Raw genomic sequence first — 19733 nt, forward strand, 5'->3', positions numbered from 1 at the left:
TTTTGATGCTTCAAGGGTAGCTTGCTGCAATGTTACTTACTTGCTACATTGTAAACAACATCATCGCAGTCGTCGTGTGAGGTTGCTGGATGTTGGCAAAATGCATCGTAGCGCACGCTTCTCTGGGCACCCCTCGAGGTCACAGCAAATACCAATGTTGCGGGTAAACGATTGCGAGAAGAGATAGCTGCAAAAACGCTTTTATGACGTGGGTGGCGGCGTGGAGACAGCTTGCAGAATATAGCGTCGTCAACCCCCCGAAGATGAGTAATGTGCAGCAAAGAAGCTGTTTCCAAACAGTGTACGTGTATGCAAATTGCAAAAGGCTAAGCGATTGAACTTTTTTTTGCATTACCCCATTTTTTGCTTCTCCCGTAAAAGTTTGCATAAAATTTGCGCTGCACAATAAACACACCTCCAACAATGCTTTGATTTTTCGAGAAAAAAAGTGTGTTCATTGCGCGAGTAAATACGGTGTACCACATGAAGGCCATGTAATCTTTTTCAAACACAGGCCTACTTATTGAAGGGACCCTGAAACGGTCTTTTGAAGTTTTGCTAGTATTTAGTTTAGAGCATCATCGAGCCGTTCGCCCCACAAATTCAGCGACATGCCATGTACCAAGGCCACTACAGACAATTAGTATATCATACACTTCTCACCCCTGCCTTGCCTCCTCAACTCATGAGACACGCTGGCATTGCTGGCAGTTGCAGAGCTGTCATGAGCTCACTCGACAATTACAGCTTCACTGAGTCATGAACTCTGAAATTGCTTGCCGACAGGTTGCATGCAATCTTGAAGACCATAGCCTAGTGCGTCCGGCAGCACGCACATCGTCTGGCTACAGAGACGAAGATCGCAGAGTGGTGAATATCTGCTACCAGCCGATCTTACACGCATTCCACACCCAATCAGATCAGCAGCCTTTTAAAAGCTTTCAGCAGCCTTTTTGATCAACAGCAAACTTCTCTGCTTTCGAAAATAAGCACCATTCAAAAGCAAACTTAGTTACCTTCATTTCGATGTGCTAGATCGTATTTTTGTAAAGCTTGTAGCTTCACTGCAAAAACTTCTACATGGAAAAGACAGCAACTTTCTCTATGGGAAGGAAAGTTCTAATTGGAGACTATCTTATCTTATGATACCAATGCATTCAATTGATTGTGAACCCTGTTTTATTAACTTTTTTATTTCCTTTAGAGTGAGAATTAGGGAGGTACCTTGGTACAATCTGTGGCAAGGGAGTGATTTTATCTGATGTTGCTGGTGGTGATTTGGGTACGGCAAGAATAATTCAGGCCTTATCTTTAGAGAATAAAAAAATAATGTGCTGGCTTTTACCACAAGCCCTTGGGCATTGTATTGTTTCAATTCCTAGATGTGCTTCTTTCAGGGCTTTGAAAAGTAAAAAATTTCAGAATTTCCTGCCCTGAAATGTGATTCAAAACCTGTAACTTAGGTATATTTGCCTTGGTGTTTCTGCAAGTTCTTCTTGTTACCTTTTCACGCATGAAATGTGTTCTGTTGCAGACTTGGATGATCTTGCCGAAGTGGACGAAATGGCAGTGTCAAATGGTGAGTGTCTTGCCCGCTTGTTCGTTACTTGTGCAGTTGATTTTTTCTGGGAAGAGCAGGTTACATTTGCAGCTAAGACTTGATTCTTGCGATTTATTCAAAACGAAAGAGTTATGAAAGCCTTCTCAGCATGGCATTTTTTAACAGATTGTAGTAGAGTACTCTGTACGCCTTTGTGTTACCATCGTTTGCTCCATGGAGACACTAAATGAGGACGTTTACAATTCTAGGTGTTCAAGCTTCGTGCTCTCCAAAATTTCTGAACACTCTGCTCTCATTGCAGGCGCAAAACTCTAACGAGTTTAAGTGTCGCATAAGTGATGTTTTAATGGTGTTCCATACATCACAACACCATGTTTTACATTGAGTGCTGCATGTGCACAACATGTCGATTGCGATGCTTTTATATTGCCATGTTCTTTCCTCAAGTTTCGTTATCGTCTCATTACACTGTATGCAATTCTTAGGGCCAACGACGCCTGCAATGTTCGAAAAGCTTCAAGACTGTAGTAGACCATTTCGTTAAGCTCACGCCCACTTCGCGAACATTGCAGATTATTCTGGAACCTACGTGGTCGCTAGCGATAACGCTACCGTATATACTCGTGTAAGGGCCGCACTTTTTTTTCGAAAATTTTGCTAGGTGCGGCCCTTACACGAATCAGGCCGATTTAGTACAGGCAGTACAGGCCAAAGGTCTGTACTGTTTATGCAACAGTAGCAGAGTGCAAGAGTCACAAATGACATGCCAGAAATGTTTTTATTCGGATTCCATTTCGCTGTCCTCGTTCTCGGAGGAGCTCGCCTCGGCGTCCGCGTCTTCCCAGAGACGGTCATCTTCGGTGCCGTTCATGGAGTTCGAAATTCCCGTTACCTTGAAGCTTTTAGCAACTACTTCTACTGACATGGCACGCCACGCATTCAAAATCCATTCACACACCTGTTGGAGCGACGCCCGCTTCAGCCGTCCTGTAGGGGTCTTCTCGTGGACGCCTCCAGCCATCCATTCAGAGTAACATCGGCGAAATTCCACTTTGAATGGTCTGTTGACGCATACGTCGAGCGGCTGCAGCACACTCGTCAGGCCACCGGGAATGACGGCCAAGTCCGTACGAGTTGCGGCAACTCGGTTCTTGACGCGGTCGGTCAAGTGGCCCCTAAAGCTGTCCAAAACAAGGAGGGCTTTCCGTTGTAACAGCCCTCCAGGTCTGTTTGCCCAGACGGTCTTAATCCAGTCAACGACCAGTTCCTCGGACATCCAGCCCTTCTCTTGCGCACGTACGACGATTCCCTGAGGGAACTTCTCTTTTGGGAGAGTCTTCCTTTTAAATACGACGTACGGCGGAAGCCTCCTGCCGTCTGCCGTGATGCACAACATCACAGTGCACCTTTGGCGTTCTGCACCAGTCGTGCGCACAGACACACTTTTCGCACCTTTTAAATCCACTGTGGTGCTTTCCGGTGCATCGAACCACACAGGTGTCTGGTCCGCATTCCCAATTTGGGACAGGTCGTATTCATGCTCCCTCCTGAGAGCATTCACGAAGCGATGAAACTTAATGACGTGGTCTTCGTACTCGCGCGGCAGTTTTTGGCAAATCGTCGTTCGGCGCCGAATAGAAAGCTGGTTACGGTTCATAAACCGCGTAGCCCAGCCCCGACTTGCCTTGAATTGTGCCGGGGGTATTTCCATGTGGCGAGCGATGCTGAGGGCTTTGACGCGTATCATGTCAGTCGATACGGCGTAGCCGTCCCTTCGTGTGTCGACGACGTAGTTGACGAGCTCGCTTTCGAGTTGCGGGTACTTGCACTTTTTCCCGCGAAACGCCTTTCGGCTCCTGTTAGTAGCGGCGAGGGCATCTTTCTGATTCATCCAGTAACGCACGCGCTTCTCATCGACGTCGTACTTTCGTCCAGCTTCCCGCTTCCCGTGCTCCTCGGCATAGTCAATCACTTGCAGCTTAAATGCTGCAGTGAATGATCTCAGATGCCGGCCCATCGTCCGTCACGTGCGCTGGCTTCTGCAGGGTTCACTACAACCAACAAAGTGACACCGACGACACCGATCTGAAGTCGCGCTGCCAACGTATCGACACGATGCTAGGAACGATGCCAACAAAGAGGCCGCACAAGGCAAATATGGCGGCGCGCTGTCAACAGCGTGGTCGGCGCGTCGGCGGAAGTAGAATAAAAGCGGAAAAGCGTGCAGCGCCATCTGGCTGTAAATGAACTAACTACACTTTTCTGGCGGGACATTTTGAACTTTTGTTTTTTTTTTTTTCGAAATATCCGCTTTCAAAGTTGGGGTGCGGCCCTTACACGAGGGCGGCCCTTACACGAGTATATACGGTAGAATATTCGCTGACGCGTGTCTAAATACCGCCACAAGCCCCACCGCGGTGGTCTAGTGGATAAGGTACTCGGCTGCTGACCCGCAGGTTGCGAGTTCGAATTCCCGCTGCGGCGGCTGCATTTCCGATGAAGGCGGAAATGTTGTAGGCCCATGTGCTCAGATTTGGATGCACGTTAAAGAACCCCAGGTGGTCGAAATTTCTGGAGCCCTCCACTATGGTGTCTCTCATAATCATATGGTGGTTTTGGGACGTTAAACCCCACATATCAATCAATTAAATACCCCCACGCTTCACCACTTGTCAGTTGATCACCGGCTGATGCTCTGTTTACCGCTATCAGTGCCCATGTGTTGCTATAATCTGACCTTCTGTTTCCTGGCCACAAGTTCGGCCGAATAAAGAGTTTAATCTTAGCATTGAGTCTGCTTCCTTCGTTCATGTGACGCACGACTCCATCACAAAATACGCACGGCTGTTATGGTTTTCATGTATGCTATGCTAAAACTTGTTGATTCAGGCCACTGCTATGTTTATCGGCATCTTGGTGTTTCAAACCGAAGCTCTTGAGTGCCTACCTAGTACTTGCAGCCCTGATGGTTCTTGAGGGTTAGCTTCACAGCAGTGCCGGTGTGTTCCGCAGTTAGGCCTACTACCTAAGTGGGTGTCACGAGGCTAGTCAACCCACAAGCTCTCGTGTAGGTTCTTGTGCATACAAACCGATGAGAAAACCCACATCGGTAAAGAGAACACGAGACCGTTTATGCACACAAGAAAAACAACTAAATATATTTTCAATAAACTAGATAAAGAGAAAGAAATAAGAGGAAAAACAAACAAAGCACACAAATTTGAGGAGAAATTAACCTAGTGACTGCGAAATGCTAAGGATGCGTAAGCTCCGCAATAGCAAAAGCGACTGTCACCGTTCGGTCGCGGCACTCTTGTAGACGGCGAGGGTTGATGCGATGGGGTGCAGACAAGGTAGATCAGAAGTCCAAGCGTTGCTCGTGGTTGAAGGTAGCTCCGGGCGCACCAAGGTCAGTGACCCCTCAGCGTTCGTCCTCCGACGCTGGGACGTAGCCCTGGAAACGGGACGAGCCTGGCCAAAGCCAAATGACGAGCGGCCTGGCCAACGCCAGGCGATAGATGATGCTCGGGTGCCCGACCAGGTGGGAGCCCGCAGCAGCAGCCTTGCCTCAGGAACTCGGCCGCCACCCCCACGCCCTGGTAGCCTGCTTGCCTCCGTCGCGTCCCGGCCACGTCTGCCCCGTTCTTCGTTCGGGCTTCTTCCAAACCAGCGTGGGGGCCTCTCATTGGTCCGAACTTCACGCGCCTCGTCTGCCCATCGTCTTCCTCACCGAATACATCGCGAAGGCGCGCATCCACACCATCGGTCGTCGTCGTCTTCTTTCCTATGCCGGTGCACTCGCGCACATTTTAAACCGAACTCTGGTTGCACTCGCGCACTTCACGAAACGCGCACTTCACGAAACGCGCACTTCACTTATCACAACATGCCCCTTTTTCGAAAAGTTTTTTCCCAACGGAAAAAACTGCCGGATGCGTGTTTCACCACACAGGATACGTTCTTGGAGTTCGCATGAACACATGCACACTGGTATCACTGCAACAAGTCTTAAGGAGCACACTTACAGGAAAAAAAAAATCCACATATGGTAAACAATATTCCGATGGTTGTTTGAAATGCTTTGCCTCCCATCTTTAGCAACACCTGAATTCGTATCTATGGCCATAACCTGCTCATGAAGTCTGCACCTGCGTTTTCAGAACCTTTGATATGTTGAATATGAAAAGTGTACTCTTGTAGTACTAGACTCCACCTTAGCAACCTACTGTTCAGGTGTTTTGCCTTCGCTAAGTATTGTAGCGGTTGATGATCTGTCTGTACGATAAACTGTACTCCGTACAAAAAAATATGAAATTTTTCTACCGCCCATACTAGCGCTAAGCATTCTCGTTCGATAGTCGAGTAATTCTGCTCCTGAGGCAACAGCTGGCGGCTTTCATACGACACTGGGTGCAACAGCCCCGCGTGTTCTTGCATGAGGACTGCACCGATGCATGTGTCGGATGCGTCTGTACGGAGTATGAACACACGTTTTGGGTCTAGTGCCTTCACGATCGGGCCAGAAGCAAGGGCTTGCTTCAGCGTTTGAAATGCTCCTTCTGTTTCAGGAGTCCAACAAATCTTGTTTTTCTCCATTTTTCTGGTTAGCTGAGTTAAAGGCTGTGCGTTCTCCGCATAGCGAGGTATTAAATCTCGGTAATACCCAGCTAGTCCCAGAAAAGATCGGAGTTGCTTCTTGGTGTCAGGTAGAGGTGCACTGGCTATCTTCAAAACCGTAGTTTCCACAGGTTGAATAGTCCCGCCTCCTAGACGATGTCCCAAGAAGACTATCGAATCCACAGCAATTTCGCACTTCTGAGGCTTGATGGTTAAGCCAGACTCCCGTACTTTCTGCAACAAGCGTTGCAAGGTGTCTATGTGCTCTTCCCAGGTGTTCGTGGCTATGAGAACGTCATCGATGTAGTGGACTACATTTTCAAGGCCCTGTAGGAGTGTTCTCATTAGACGCGTAAACACCGCAGAAGCTGTCTTTATGCCAAACGGCATGTATATAAATTGGAAATGACCGGATTGCGTTGAGAATGACGTTACTGGCCTCGATGTCCGGTCAAGTGGGACTTGCCAATACCACTTTGTGAGATCAAACTTTGAGAAGTATCTCATTGTGCCCACCTCTGTAAGCATTAGGTCGGTCCTAGGTATGGGTTCAGCGTCGGAAACCAGTATCTCGTTGATGCGACGGAAGTCGACGCATGTGCGATAGGTGTTATCCGGCTTCTTAATAAGTACCAAGGGCGAATTGTAGCGCGAATGGGATCGCTCAATCACACCCAGTCTTAACATGTCCTGAACTTCTTGTTCTACTACTTCCTTCATGGCCAACGGCAAAGGATACTGCGGTGTGTTGATCGGTTCAGAGGTCGTCAATTGAAGTCGGCATTCCAACAGATTTGTCTTTCCCGGTATCTCAGAGAATACATCTTGGTAGGTGACTAGAATCTTCCGAAGTTCTGTACGTTTGTCTTCTTCTAAGCTACTGCCGATCGGAATCGCTTCTACACCCACAGTCGGCTTAACTGTGCAAGCTGGTAGAGGGGTATCTGTCTCCTCCTCTTTCATAACCACAAAAGATGCTGTTTGTGGAATTGTGTCTGGTCGCCGGTCTTCATATCATTTTAACATATTAATATGGAAAAGTTTGGCGTCATGCCCCAAGTCCAGCCAATAGTCGTAGTCGCCCTTTTTCCCAATGACCGGAAACGGCCCTTTCCATTCCATCAACAACTTATTCGCTGTTGTAGGAAGCAAAATAAGAGCTCGGTCTCCAACTTTCAGCTGACGGCTCTTGCTCTTCCGATCATAGTGATATTTTTTAGTCGTTTTCGCTGGTATCAGGTTCTCATGGGCTAATTTTAGCGTTCTTTCCAGACGATCCTGGAGATCGAGGACATATCCATAGGTCGTTTTCACCTCCTCTTCGATCTTTTCTCCAGTCCACAGCTCCTTTAACAAGTTGAGTGGTCCTCGGACGTATCTCCCATAAATGAGTTCGAAAGGAGAGAACCCCATGCTGGCCTGAGGAACTTCTCGATATGCAAATAGAAGTGGTGCAAGCAATCGATCCCATGATTTTGGATCCTCTTGGCATAGCTTGCGCAGCATTTGTTTCAAAGTCCCATTAAATCGCTCTACCAAACCATTGCACATGGGATGATAGGGCGTCGAACTCAGATGTTTGATTGCCAACAGATCGTTTACTTCTCTCATCAGGTCCGACGTGAAGCATGAGGCCTTATCACACAGGATTTGGCGGGGAAATCCAACGCGGGAAAACATTTCGACCAACCCGTCTGTCACAGTCGCGGAGTCAATCGCCGGCAAAGCAATGGCGTCAGGATAGCGCGTAGCGAAATCGACCATGGTCAGTATGTATCTGTTGCCCCTATTTGAGACCGGCTTTAAGGGTCCAATAATGTCCACGGCCACGCGCTCAAAAGGAGTGTCAATCAGGGGCATTTTCCCAAGAGGAGCCTTTCTTACTTTGTGCTTTGGATACATTCTTTGGCACGTGTCACAGGACCGCACGTATCTTTTAATCTCTTCCTGGACCCCTGGCCAATAGAATGAACCTAACACCCGATCAATCGTTCTTGTTACTCCTTGATGCCCGGACATCAAACTCTCATGGGCCATCTTCAACACTTGACTTCGCAGCTTGAGAGGAACTACGACCTGCTGTATCAATTTGCCAGAGGATAGTCGGTAATTTCGATACAACAATGACTTCTCCATGACAAAGGAATACTGGGTCGATCCTCTGCCATAAAAAACCTGCCCTACTTTGTCCCTGCAAGCTTCCAGGGGCTTGTCTTCTGCTAGGGCCCTCTCGAGCTCCCTCCTGTTCATCTTCAAACTTCTGACGCTAACTGCAGCTGAATCCGGCCGGACGCTTGTGCTCTTCATACTACCAAGTGATGCTATTAAACGATGGTCTTCTTTCTTCTTATACAAGGTCTCGGCTACGCCGTTCGGAGTGAAGTTCCCTTCAGCCAGTTTTTCTTTCCATTTCTTGTCAGGGTCATCAGCAGCACGAGATCCTGGCACATTGCCAACGATGATGTCATATAGCGAGCGGGGAGGACATGCACTTCACGATACACGTGCCTGAAAAATATGGCGAAAAAATCTCCACCTTCGTCTCTGGTATCGTGATCCGGCTCCCGTCTGCTAAGAACAAGGCTGTCGTGGTTCCTGTCAGTGCTTCATCTGGCACCAAAGAACGCCGAACCACCATTGTATTGCTTCCTGTATCCCGTAGGACGGAAGCAGCTTGGCCGGATATAATGCCCTGCAGCACTGGCATCGGATGTTTTTCTGACTTTGGCTGCGTATTTACCGCACTGGTCATATTCTCCTCCTGCTTGTCCGCAGGTATATCATTCACTACTTCTGCCTTTTCCTCTGGCGACAAGATAGAAGAAGTCCTCTTAGTGACGTTCTGCTTTCTGGTACATACATTAATATCATGCCCCGTTTTGCGACAGTAGTCACAGTATGGTCTTGTCCGAGCACGACATTCTGCTGCCCTGTGACCTGTTTTATCACAGACAAAACATCGAGTGGGAGACTTCCCCGCTGTACTTCTGCATTTTCCTGCGGCGCCGTTCTCCGTTTTGTCGCGAAAAACCAACAAATTTGACTGTCGTTGGGCCTCTAAAAAATTGTCTGCAGCCTCGGCCATTTCATCTAGCTTACGACATTTTTTCTCACGTAGGAAAAGCGCCACGCGGTTATGGCATTGATTGATAAACTGTTCAGCTACTATGAGATCTCGAACAGACGAATATTCTTTTGCTGTCTTGGACATCTCCACCCATCTGTCGAAAAAACTTGCCAACCTGGTTGCATACTGCTTGCGTGTTTCTCCATCTTGAGGTCTGCTATGCCGGAACTTCTTTCGGTAGCCCTCCGCCGTGAAACGAAAACGCTGCAGTAATGCTAGCTTGGCTTTCTCGTAGTCAAGTGCCTCTTCTGGAGACAAGCGACCAAATACTTTGAGAGCTTCTCCGCTCAGACACAGACTCAGTGCCGTGGCCCACTTATCCTTAGGCCATTCTTGGCCGGTGGCCACATTCTCAAATCTCTTGAGATAAGCATCAAGGTCATCCCGGTTTTCATTAAATCCGGGTATGAAATTGTGCGGGTTAACGTTACACGGTTCTCGCACCTGTCGACCATGGTCCGACGCCGCGGATCCCCTGGCCCCTTCCACCTGAGCAAGTTGAAGACGCAGTTGAATCGTCTTCTGGCATTCGGCCTCAAGTTTTCGTTCCAACTCCGCCTGTTCCATCCTCTCCTTTCTTGCCTCTCGCTCAGCTGCCCTTTCTTCGCGGGCTCGTGCCTCACGCTCATCAAGCCATGCCTTCAACTCATCGCCCTCTAGCCCCATGCGTATCGCTAACGCCGTTAAATCAGACGTAGTCATTTTCTCTCCTTCTGTAAAGACCTTAATTGCATAAACAATCTCGTCCTGTCGTAGCGGACGCCAATTGTCACGAGGCTAGTCAACCCACAAGCTCTCGTGTAGGTTCTTGTGCATACAAACCGATGAGAAAACCCACATCGGTAAAGAGAACACGAGACCGTTTATGCACACAAGAAAAACAACTAAATATATTTTCAATAAACTAGATAAAGAGAAAGAAATAAGAGGAAAAACAAACAAAGCACACAAATTTGAGGAGAAATTAACCTAGTGACTGCGAAATGCTAAGGATGCGTAAGCTCCGCAATAGCAAAAGCGACTGTCACCGTTCGGTCGCGGCACTCTTGTAGACGGCGAGGGTTGATGCGATGGGGTGCAGACAAGGTAGATCAGAAGTCCAAGCGTTGCTCGTGGTTGAAGGTAGCTCCGGGCGCACCAAGGTCAGTGACCCCTCAGCGTTCGTCCTCCGACGCTGGGACGTAGCCCTGGAAACGGGACGAGCCTGGCCAAAGCCAAATGACGAGCGGCCTGGCCAACGCCAGGCGATAGATGATGCTCGGGTGCCCGACCAGGTGGGAGCCCGCAGCAGCAGCCTTGCCTCAGGAACTCGGCCGCCACCCCCACGCCCTGGTAGCCTGCTTGCCTCCGTCGCGTCCCGGCCACGTCTGCCCCGTTCTTCGTTCGGGCTTCTTCCAAACCAGCGTGGGGGCCTCTCATTGGTCCGAACTTCACGCGCCTCGTCTGCCCATCGTCTTACTCACCGAATACATCGCGAAAGCGCGCGTCTACACCATCGGTCGTCGTCGTCTTCTTTCCTATGCCGGTGCACTCGCGCACATTTTAAACCGAACACTGGTTGCACTCGCACACTTCACGAAACGCGCACTTCACTTATCACAGGGGTTAATATGAAGAATACCAATAATAAAAAGAAGCCACTTGCCACTGGACTTCGTGTTTAAAATTAAGGGGAATCCTTTGAAAATAACAAGATTGCAACAACTTGGTTTTTGAAAGATAGTACACTGCGAACTCTTGTAAGTGAAACCTGAAGGGACCAGAAAAATGTGCACGGAGTTCCATTAGCCCAAATGTGAACTTTCAAATCCGAGTATTAAACTAATCGTGCTACTGGCAGTTCCATTTAAGCAGCAGTTCTGGTTAACAGACTTCCAATAGCAGAGTTTACTGTATCTGGGCGCTATATATAATATACCTTTTGCTGCTTATATGAACATGTAAAACATCGTAAAATTCATTGAGATCTGGTAATAATGAGCATCGGCAGTGCTGGCCATATTAATAACAAGCCCAACTTCAATGGAACGCTGTTCAGACACCGTCCACTTGACTGGCGTCATCTTGGTTTTGTTTTGTTTGTGAACTCCTGCTAATTTTTTACTGACCTTGGCGGTAGTGGTGGAGGTGTGGCCAAAGTGCATATGATTTATTTATGACTGGAGAACTCGTAGGGGCCTTTGAGTTTCGGGAACACCAGGGTAAAAATTCTTATTCCTCCAGACCTTGTCGTATTCTCAGCGTAGCTGTGTTATTTGCTGAAGTCGCTGTAATTTTGGGCTTTCTTTGTAATGGCCTACACATTTATAAACTGACGTAAGGCTGAAGGACGAGCTAGTTGGTACACCTTGAAAACTTCAGCGGCGAACCGCGATAAGGAAAGAGCGAGGGAAGGACACTGGCATTTAGTACTGTCAACTAAAGGCTTTATTAATCTCAAACATATATACCCTGCCAGACCATGCCACCAGCTTGTTTATAATAACTTGCTGTAACAACACCATCAAGTAGTGCAGTGGCTTGTGGGAGGAAGGTCACAGTGTGCAGACAGGTTGCAAGATGCTGTTTTGATTATAAGAGAAAGATGAAGGAAAGGCAGGAAGGTTAACCAGAAGACGACTCCGGTTTGCTGCCCTGTGCTTGGGAAGGCGAAAAGGGGGTGCGAAAAGATGAAAGAGAAGAAGAGTTTGTGACAGTAGGGTAAAAATGTAGTGACTGGAGCAATATCCGAGCACTAAGGTGACGAGTCACTTTAGTGCTCATCAGGTCACGTGTCACCTGATTAAAATCAGGGGGCCACCTTACTGGATGAATCAGATGTTAATTAAGTATGTTTTGATCAGTATGGAGCAACCTCGGTTCGCTGTATGAATTTTCAAAAATGTTATTTTTTCTGTTCTATTTAGGATGATATAAAGGACGTGTTGTAATACAAGGCTTGGTTGGTAATAATATGGATGTGGTGTTGTGGGTGTTGGACCCCCAGTACTGGATTTATGAATTGAAGTAAAGAAGGTTAACTTGAAATAAAAGCGCATGAGTATACTCTATTTAGTATTCAAATCTAGGCCGATAGTTTTTTTTCTGAATTTTTTTTGTTCATATTCCAGGGTTAGTTTAGATTCGAGGATTTTGAAAAATGCGCCATTTTTTATTGCAAAAAATCGTGCACTACTAGCATAACCTAGATGGTATTGTAGCCGTTAGTAGCCGAGTCAACAGCTGGAGGCCACCATTTTCATTTCGGGGCAAGTGCTGAGGTTCATCATTTCGAGTCACACCTCTGGTGGTCTGGGAGTGGCACGTAGCTCAATGGTGCCAAACAGGCGATGTCATTATGGTGCCGCTTCTAAAAGGAAAGTTGTCCTAGCCGCGGAGTTGTCGTCCAAAGTTGAAGCCTGATGGGACTTTGGAGTGGACGAAAAAATGTGCGTTGCTGCAGGGGCTGCAGCGTGGGACGGCATCCCAGGAACCTTGATTGTGTGCTTTTTAAGTAATGCGGCATATTCAATGACCTTGATGACACCAAGGTTTGGTCACTGTTAGAAAGCAGTGACAAAGAAGTAGGCGATGATGAATCGGAAGGAGTGTGGCATCGGCAAGTGCTGAATCTTTATGATGCAAACAACCAAAAGCACCGCGAAAAAGACTAAGAACTTAACACACACAACAGGACTAGTGGCTGCACGTTTATCAAGTTATTTGCATCATGAACCAACTGCTTTGTTTCGTCTTCATATTCAATAAATGTTTTCTCTTTGTGAATACTATCTTTGCTCTTTCGTTTGGCCTACATTTGAGGTAAGTTCTTTAGGGGGTCGGCTGAGAATCAGGGTCGGCATTGATTCGAGTAAATACGGTAGACTTCATTTTATGTTGTGCCAAGAGAGGCTTATACATCTTCACAGCTCTATTGCATGGAGAGGGGCTCACAGGGTCTCCCCCCCCCCCCCCCCCCATTGTGAGTGATAGTGGGATTCCTGAAAGACAGAGACCTAGAAGGCCCTTGCCTTACAAGCTTTGTGAGTCCTTGTCATCTTGTGCACTTGCAGGTGACATGGAGGTGACATGCCTGCAGTGGCTGCCGCAGCTATCCTGTCTTGGCATTGGCTTGAGCTGCGGCACAGTTCACCTCTGGGACATCCACAAGTCGTCTTCCAAGTGCGTCTGCCTTTTCCTTTTGGTCTAGCCCCAGTGTTTCACTGGCATTGCTGGAGCACCTATTTGTACACTTTATTAATGGCATCTTTGGATGGTCACCGTGAGTTCGCAGTTAGAACAACTCGTTGACAGTGGAGACAAGCTCATTCGTTCATATGAATTCCTGAGTTCTTTTTTAAGAGTTTGCGAATGCTTTAATGATTTGCCTGGTTCTTTTCAGGAGTGAATACTTTCTAGGCCGGTGCAAGTAGTGAGCCTTGAGTTCAAAGCGAAGTGATTTCAGTCGCATACCTAATTTCAAATCGAATTTAATTAGCATGTAATGACATATTGTAAGGAAATATGGGCATATTTGTCATGACAACTAACCTGTACAGTGTTTCTTAAAAATTCTAACAGGGTCTGTGCAAATTCCACATTTTTTGGTTCACAGGAAGCGGAAACACCTTCTTTAGTAGCAAAATTTGACTCTCATTAACATTGGTTATCATTAACATTCTAATGTTAATGATAACCTGAAGAATATTAGGTTTTAAAATTTAATATACTCACAGCTTATAAACTGGTATAACTAGCCTTTTAAACTTTGAGAAAGGCAAATGGATGTAAGGGTAACATATTTATTTAAGGGGGGACGTGCCTTTCGGAACGTACTTTCTTGTTACTGGTCAGATCTTGATGAAAATTGGCACAGAGACTAAGAATGACCTCATAATGCTTCCATAAAAATTTCAAGATGATATCATGAAAACTTTCCGAGAAACAAATAATTTCATTACTGGACCTCGTGGAGCAGCTGGAGAGTTTAAAAAATGACATAGAAAGTTGGTAAACACTGTGTGCAGAGGTGAATGTATGCTGTAGGGGGCTGCGTTTTCAAAATAATTTTTTTGCAACGCTGAAATTTGTAGTTCATGTTTTCTCCACTGATACTTCAATGAGCACATTTGCACTACAAACAAGAAACCCTACCAAAAATTTTTAAAAGGCTAAATTTTAAAAATAAGAATGCAGCCCCCTGAAGCACAGTTCAAGGAGCATTACGAAAAAAACAGAATCAAAATCTGTGATGTAGTTGCGACACGAGCTGAGCAACATGCCAAAAAAACAGTATTGAGAAAACGAGGTTCAAAGTCATGAGTCACGGTTTACATGCCTAATAGGCACCAGGGTTGTAGTCCTTAGTGTCCTTTGCAGTGCGGTGTCATCCGCGTCCTGTCGTACACCACCGTGACATTCTTGGTGGGTGTTCCCTCCATTTAGCTGTACACATTGCGAACGGCTGCAACAGCGTCGCAAAACACACGTGCCGCGGTTGCTGCGCCAGCAGGCCGAAATTCCCCCTTGAGATGCCTTTGAAAAGTCTTGTGGTGAATTCCCCTATGTGATACATTCATCACAGACCAAAAATCACTGAGTGCAGCTGATCCCTTTCCAATAGTTTTTATAGCTTGCATGGCCCGAATATTTACTTCAAATGACTTACTGTTTTCCATTCGCGGCGACGACCACGCATTTTTTGCGCCCGCGCCGCAAGCAGTGCAGGTGAGCACTATCTTTACCGCTAACCCGTGCTTAGTTCCGTGCTTCATCTTGAGTCCCGGCTCTTTGCACTGCGGGCACAGGGCACTGCCAAACAGACCATTCAGGGCCGCGCGTTGCACGAGGAAAAACTCATCTTCGTCTTCCGTTTAGATGTCGCTCTCGTCCCCTTGATCCATCAGTGACATCTTGCGCTCCGTCGCAGACACTGCTCTTAGGGACTCCTGAACAGCCGCGGCGCGTTCGCGAGATGCCTCCGCTGACACGAAACGAGGCTCTAATCGGGCCCGAATCGTGCTACTGGTGGTGCTGGTAGACGGCCTCGCATCCTCGCGCGAAGTACTTGGCTGAGCATCCGCGATGTCTACATCCTCGCGCGAAGTGCTAGGCTAGGCATCCGCGATGAATACATCCTTGTGCGAAGTGCTAGGCTGGGCATCCACGATGTCTGCAGCCTGCGTGGAACGACGAACGGATGTTTCCTCAGACAGCACAAAGCACTGCTCCACAGGCATATGAACAGTTTCGTCGATGCTCGCGGATGATGCTCTGTGCGTGCTTGTGCTCGGCTGCGAGTCCTCGTCGTGCCGCACGCCGTCGTCGCTGCTCGCAGAAGTTGCCGGACTGAATTTCTTTTTCACGATCGGCGGCTTCGGCTTACAAGCACCAAATCGCTGCGCAGTCTTGCGTTTCTTCTTGGACGATCGCCGGTCCATGTTCGCATGCGGGAACCGATCTCAAAACTGCAATGCGCCAAGCTGGATAACAACGTTTTTCTCCTTTCACGAGCACCGGTCTTATCGCAGCGCGATGCGATCTCAAAACCACGCCACGACGAGTTGAAAACAAATGCAGTAAGCGGCCCGTCAGCGCTGTCAGCGCGTAGAGCAGACGACCTTTGCGCTGATTGCTACAAGCAACCGCACGAAACCACGCCGCGACGAGTTGAAAACAAATGCAGTAAGCGGCCCGTTAGCGCTGTCAGCGCGTAGAGCAGACGAACTTTGCGCCGATTGCTACAAGCGACCGCACGGGTGACCAATGCGGAGCCGCCGTACAGTCACGTGACGCGCGTCGCTAATCAGAAACTGTTGTGATACCTTTACACTTTGGCTTGCTGTGGGCTTGCTCTTGCCTGGTTCAGCCGGCCGAGGCGGCAAATTTGAAACGGAAGAATCGCGCTATCTATAGAGACAAAGATGGCGGCGGTAGGTTACGTGGTTGCGGAGATATCGCGGTTCGAAAAACGCCGTTTTTTCGCAATTTCTGTGAAATTCATCGCCACCCTAGCTTCGATAAAAAATTTTTTACGTCATTTCTACGCTGTTTTCAGGGACGAAACTTTGAAATTAGATAAAAAAGGGGTCACAGAATGTGAAAATGAGATTTTCAGAAAATCGATTTTTTGGCGATATTTCGCGATGCCAAAGCCGCGTCCCCCCTTAACATTAAAGTGGGGCTTCACGGCATTGTGGATTTTTTTTGATAAGGTGTTCTCAAGGCTTAGCATCCCTCCACTGCAGCGCAACTACATGTACAGTGGGTTAGGTACATGCGGATTTGTATATACACTTATATGTTCATTTTGAATACTTTTAAATTTTCAACTATTTAAATTTGAATTGAAGCAATTTGAGTACAGTAACATTTGTTTCAATATTCAAAGAACCCTAGTGCTTTCACATTTAGTAGAAGCATTGTTATGATATAATTGCTGTTTTGTCATCCTTGTGGACTGCCTATTTGTTTTTCTCATGAAAATGTACTCCAATCTTCCGAATACCCTGCATAGTGCTGCAATTTTTGAAAAAAATTTCATTTAGTAGCTCTATTATCGTATACAGTTAAACCTGCTTATAACGAACCTCCATATAATGAATTCCTCAATATAATGAAGTTTTTCTATTCCACGCTGTTTCTCCATAAAAGTACATGTATTTGCGACCTCTATGTAACTAAGTAACAAAGGGAGACAGCCTCGATATAACGAATTTTCACCACTGGCAATCTAGGAATTCTACACATTTTGGTATGAGCATGCATCTGCTGCGGCTGCCCGACCACCGGCGAAGTGGCGGCGGCGCACAGGGCACACCAGGTGAGAGCGAGTGCCTGTTATTTCAATTAATTTATTTATACATACGTGAAGTCGCACACGCAAGTTGGTCAATATAGCGAAACTAAACGAATTCGATGCTACGTGAACCAAACGGCGTGTGTTAGTATTATTAGACTTTATTTTCATTTCTGAGTACTTTTTTAGTATTATTTATTTTTATATATTTTTTGTTTACGTTTTTGTTTGTTCATCCTTTACAAGAATACCCATTCATTTATTTTCAGTATGACTGGTTGTACATTTTTCTGCAAGAGAGGGCAGGTGGGGGGAGGGGAAGGCACATTAGATTTCCAACGTGGCCATTATTTTCCGAAAGCTGGAGCGGGTCGTATGCTTCTTGTGTGTGTGTGTGTGTGTGTGTGTGTGTGTGTGTGTGTGTGTGTGTGTGCGTGTGCGTGTGCGTGTGTGCGTGCGTGCGTGTGTTTGTGTGTGTGTGTGTGTGTGTGTGTGTGCACGCGCGTGTGTGCGCGTGCGTGTGTGCGCGTGCGTGTGTGTGTGTGGCCCGATGCCGCGGGCCAGCCGCCGAACCACGTGAACTTAAACTCGATCCATGTGTGGGATGCGAGTAAGCAGCAACATGTTCCACATTTTTCCGTTTTTCTTGGTCGCCTCCGCTGGCATAACCAGCCGAAGGTCGTAGGTTCGATTCCTGCTCACGGCTGGTTATTTTTTCATCCACTTTTCTTTCTTCTTATTTACATTCAATTGGTTCTAATAACTTCCCCTGTACATTCCTTGGCATTACTGTCTGTTAGATCTCATTTATATTGTGTAAAACACGGAAAAACGAGCCCTTAGGTATACACCTCTTTCCCTTATTTCATTGAACGAGGGTCTCGTAATGGCAGACTTGGTGTGTTTAGGTTGTATAAGAGGGACAATTAATCAGCTGCCCGCTCATAATAAGTTCACGTGCTACGTGACGCCAAACATGCACATAAGAGTGTTTTCACACTCGTCGTTTGGCTTATAGATGGCGCTGACTGTCACTCTTACTTCTAAATTCACGTACAAAGCCAAAAAAGTGGATGGAGGGAAGGCCGCTGTGGTAGCTCAGTGGTTAGAGCATCGAACGCGTTATTCGAAGGTCGTAGGTTCGATTCCTGCCCACGGCTGGTTATTTTTTCATCCTCTTTTCTTTCATCTTATTTACATTCCATTGGTTCTTATAACTTCCCCTGTACATTCCTTGGCATTACTGTCTGTTAGATCTCATTTATATTGTGTTAAAACACGGAAAAACGAGCCCTTAGGTATACACCTCTTTCCCTTATTTCATTGAACGAGGGTCTCGTAATGGCAGACTTGGTGTGTTTAGGTTGTATAAGAGGGACAATTAATCAGCTGCCCGCTCATAATAAGTTCACGTGCTACGTGACGCCAAACATGCACATAAGAGTGTTTTCACACTCGTCGTTTGGCTTATAGATGGCGCTGACTGTCACTCTTACTTCTAAATTCACGTACAAAGCCAAAAAAGTGGATGGAGGGAAGGCCGCTGTGGTAGCTCAGTGGTTAGAGCATCGAACGCGTTATTCGAAGGTCGTAGGTCCGATTCCTGCTCACGGCTGGTTATTTTTTCATCCACTTTTCTTTCTTCTTATTTACATTCAATTGGTTCTAATAACTTCCCCTGTACATTCCTTGGCATTACTGTCTGTTAGATCTCATATATATATATATATATATATATATATGAGAACTCGAGAAAGGAAAAAGAAAAAGCCGCCCGCGCTAAGCACCCAGCGTGTCACGACGTGCTTATGTGTGTTTCTCCCACACTTACTTTGCCCTGTGAATGGGGGAGGGCGTTTAGATGCTTGTGCGCACGCGCTTATCCTTCGGTTGGGAGAATCGCGTGCCTTCGACTTTGACCAGAACGATTGTGTTTGGTTGCTGGGTGCACCACGATCACTTTGCTCGCTGGACAGGTGCCATTTGCGAAAAGAGTGTGCTTTTGAAACAAAGCGAAGTAACAAATAGGGCACTTATTAGTTCGCACTCATATCTGTACCTGTGATTACGTTTTGTGCCTCGTTTTTGTTGAAACAGTGTGTTAATCAAGCGATAAACGTTGTTATTTCGCTCTCGTTCTGTGTATGTTGCTTTCGTGCGTCATTTGTGCGTGAGCGGCGCGTTGCACGTTCTGATCTACTTGCTGTTCTTAGCGTTACATTCAAAGTTGTTGCTATTACAGTCATTAATTGCTTCACCTTTGTGACGAAACTGTGACTTTTTTTAATTTCCAACAAGCGTGTCATCACCACTCAATGAATTTTAGATTAAGCGCTAATGCAAACAGACCACGATGTCGACAGATCTTCGGAGGTCGACTCATCATATGCTTTCATCTTGCTCGGCGCCGCAAGGTCGCAGGCTGGTAGCTTTCGCGATTAGGCGATTAATTCTGGCAGTGCGACGGCGCGTCGAAGGCAATGCAATGAATGTGGTAGCAAAAATTGTCATGTTATAAGTAAGGCTGGCAGCCAACTCTTTTGGATGCGATATCGCAGAACTCTTTCAAAACACTGGTTTGAGCGAATACGGCCGCTCTAGGGAGAAGTGCTCTTTTTACACAGTCCCTTCACGTTGAAACCGCATCGGTA

The 19733-nt window shown here is 46.9% G+C and overlaps 1 protein-coding gene across 2 annotated transcripts in view; it reads left to right on the forward strand.

Moving 5' to 3' along the window:
• The window catches only part of LOC119170733 (uncharacterized), a 153641-nt gene that overhangs the window by 19175 nt on the left and 114733 nt on the right, over positions 1–19733 (forward strand). For both annotated transcript variants that reach the window (XM_037421981.2, XM_037421982.2), the window contains exons 5-6: positions 1535–1579; positions 13358–13466. In XM_037421981.2, the coding sequence (XP_037277878.2) occupies positions 1535–1579; positions 13358–13466 (154 nt within the window). The remainder of the gene's footprint in view (positions 1–1534; positions 1580–13357; positions 13467–19733) is intronic.

This window comes from Rhipicephalus microplus, chromosome 2 (assembly GCF_043290135.1).
Source record: "Rhipicephalus microplus isolate Deutch F79 chromosome 2, USDA_Rmic, whole genome shotgun sequence".
Lineage (NCBI taxonomy): Eukaryota > Metazoa > Arthropoda > Arachnida > Ixodida > Ixodidae > Rhipicephalus > Rhipicephalus microplus.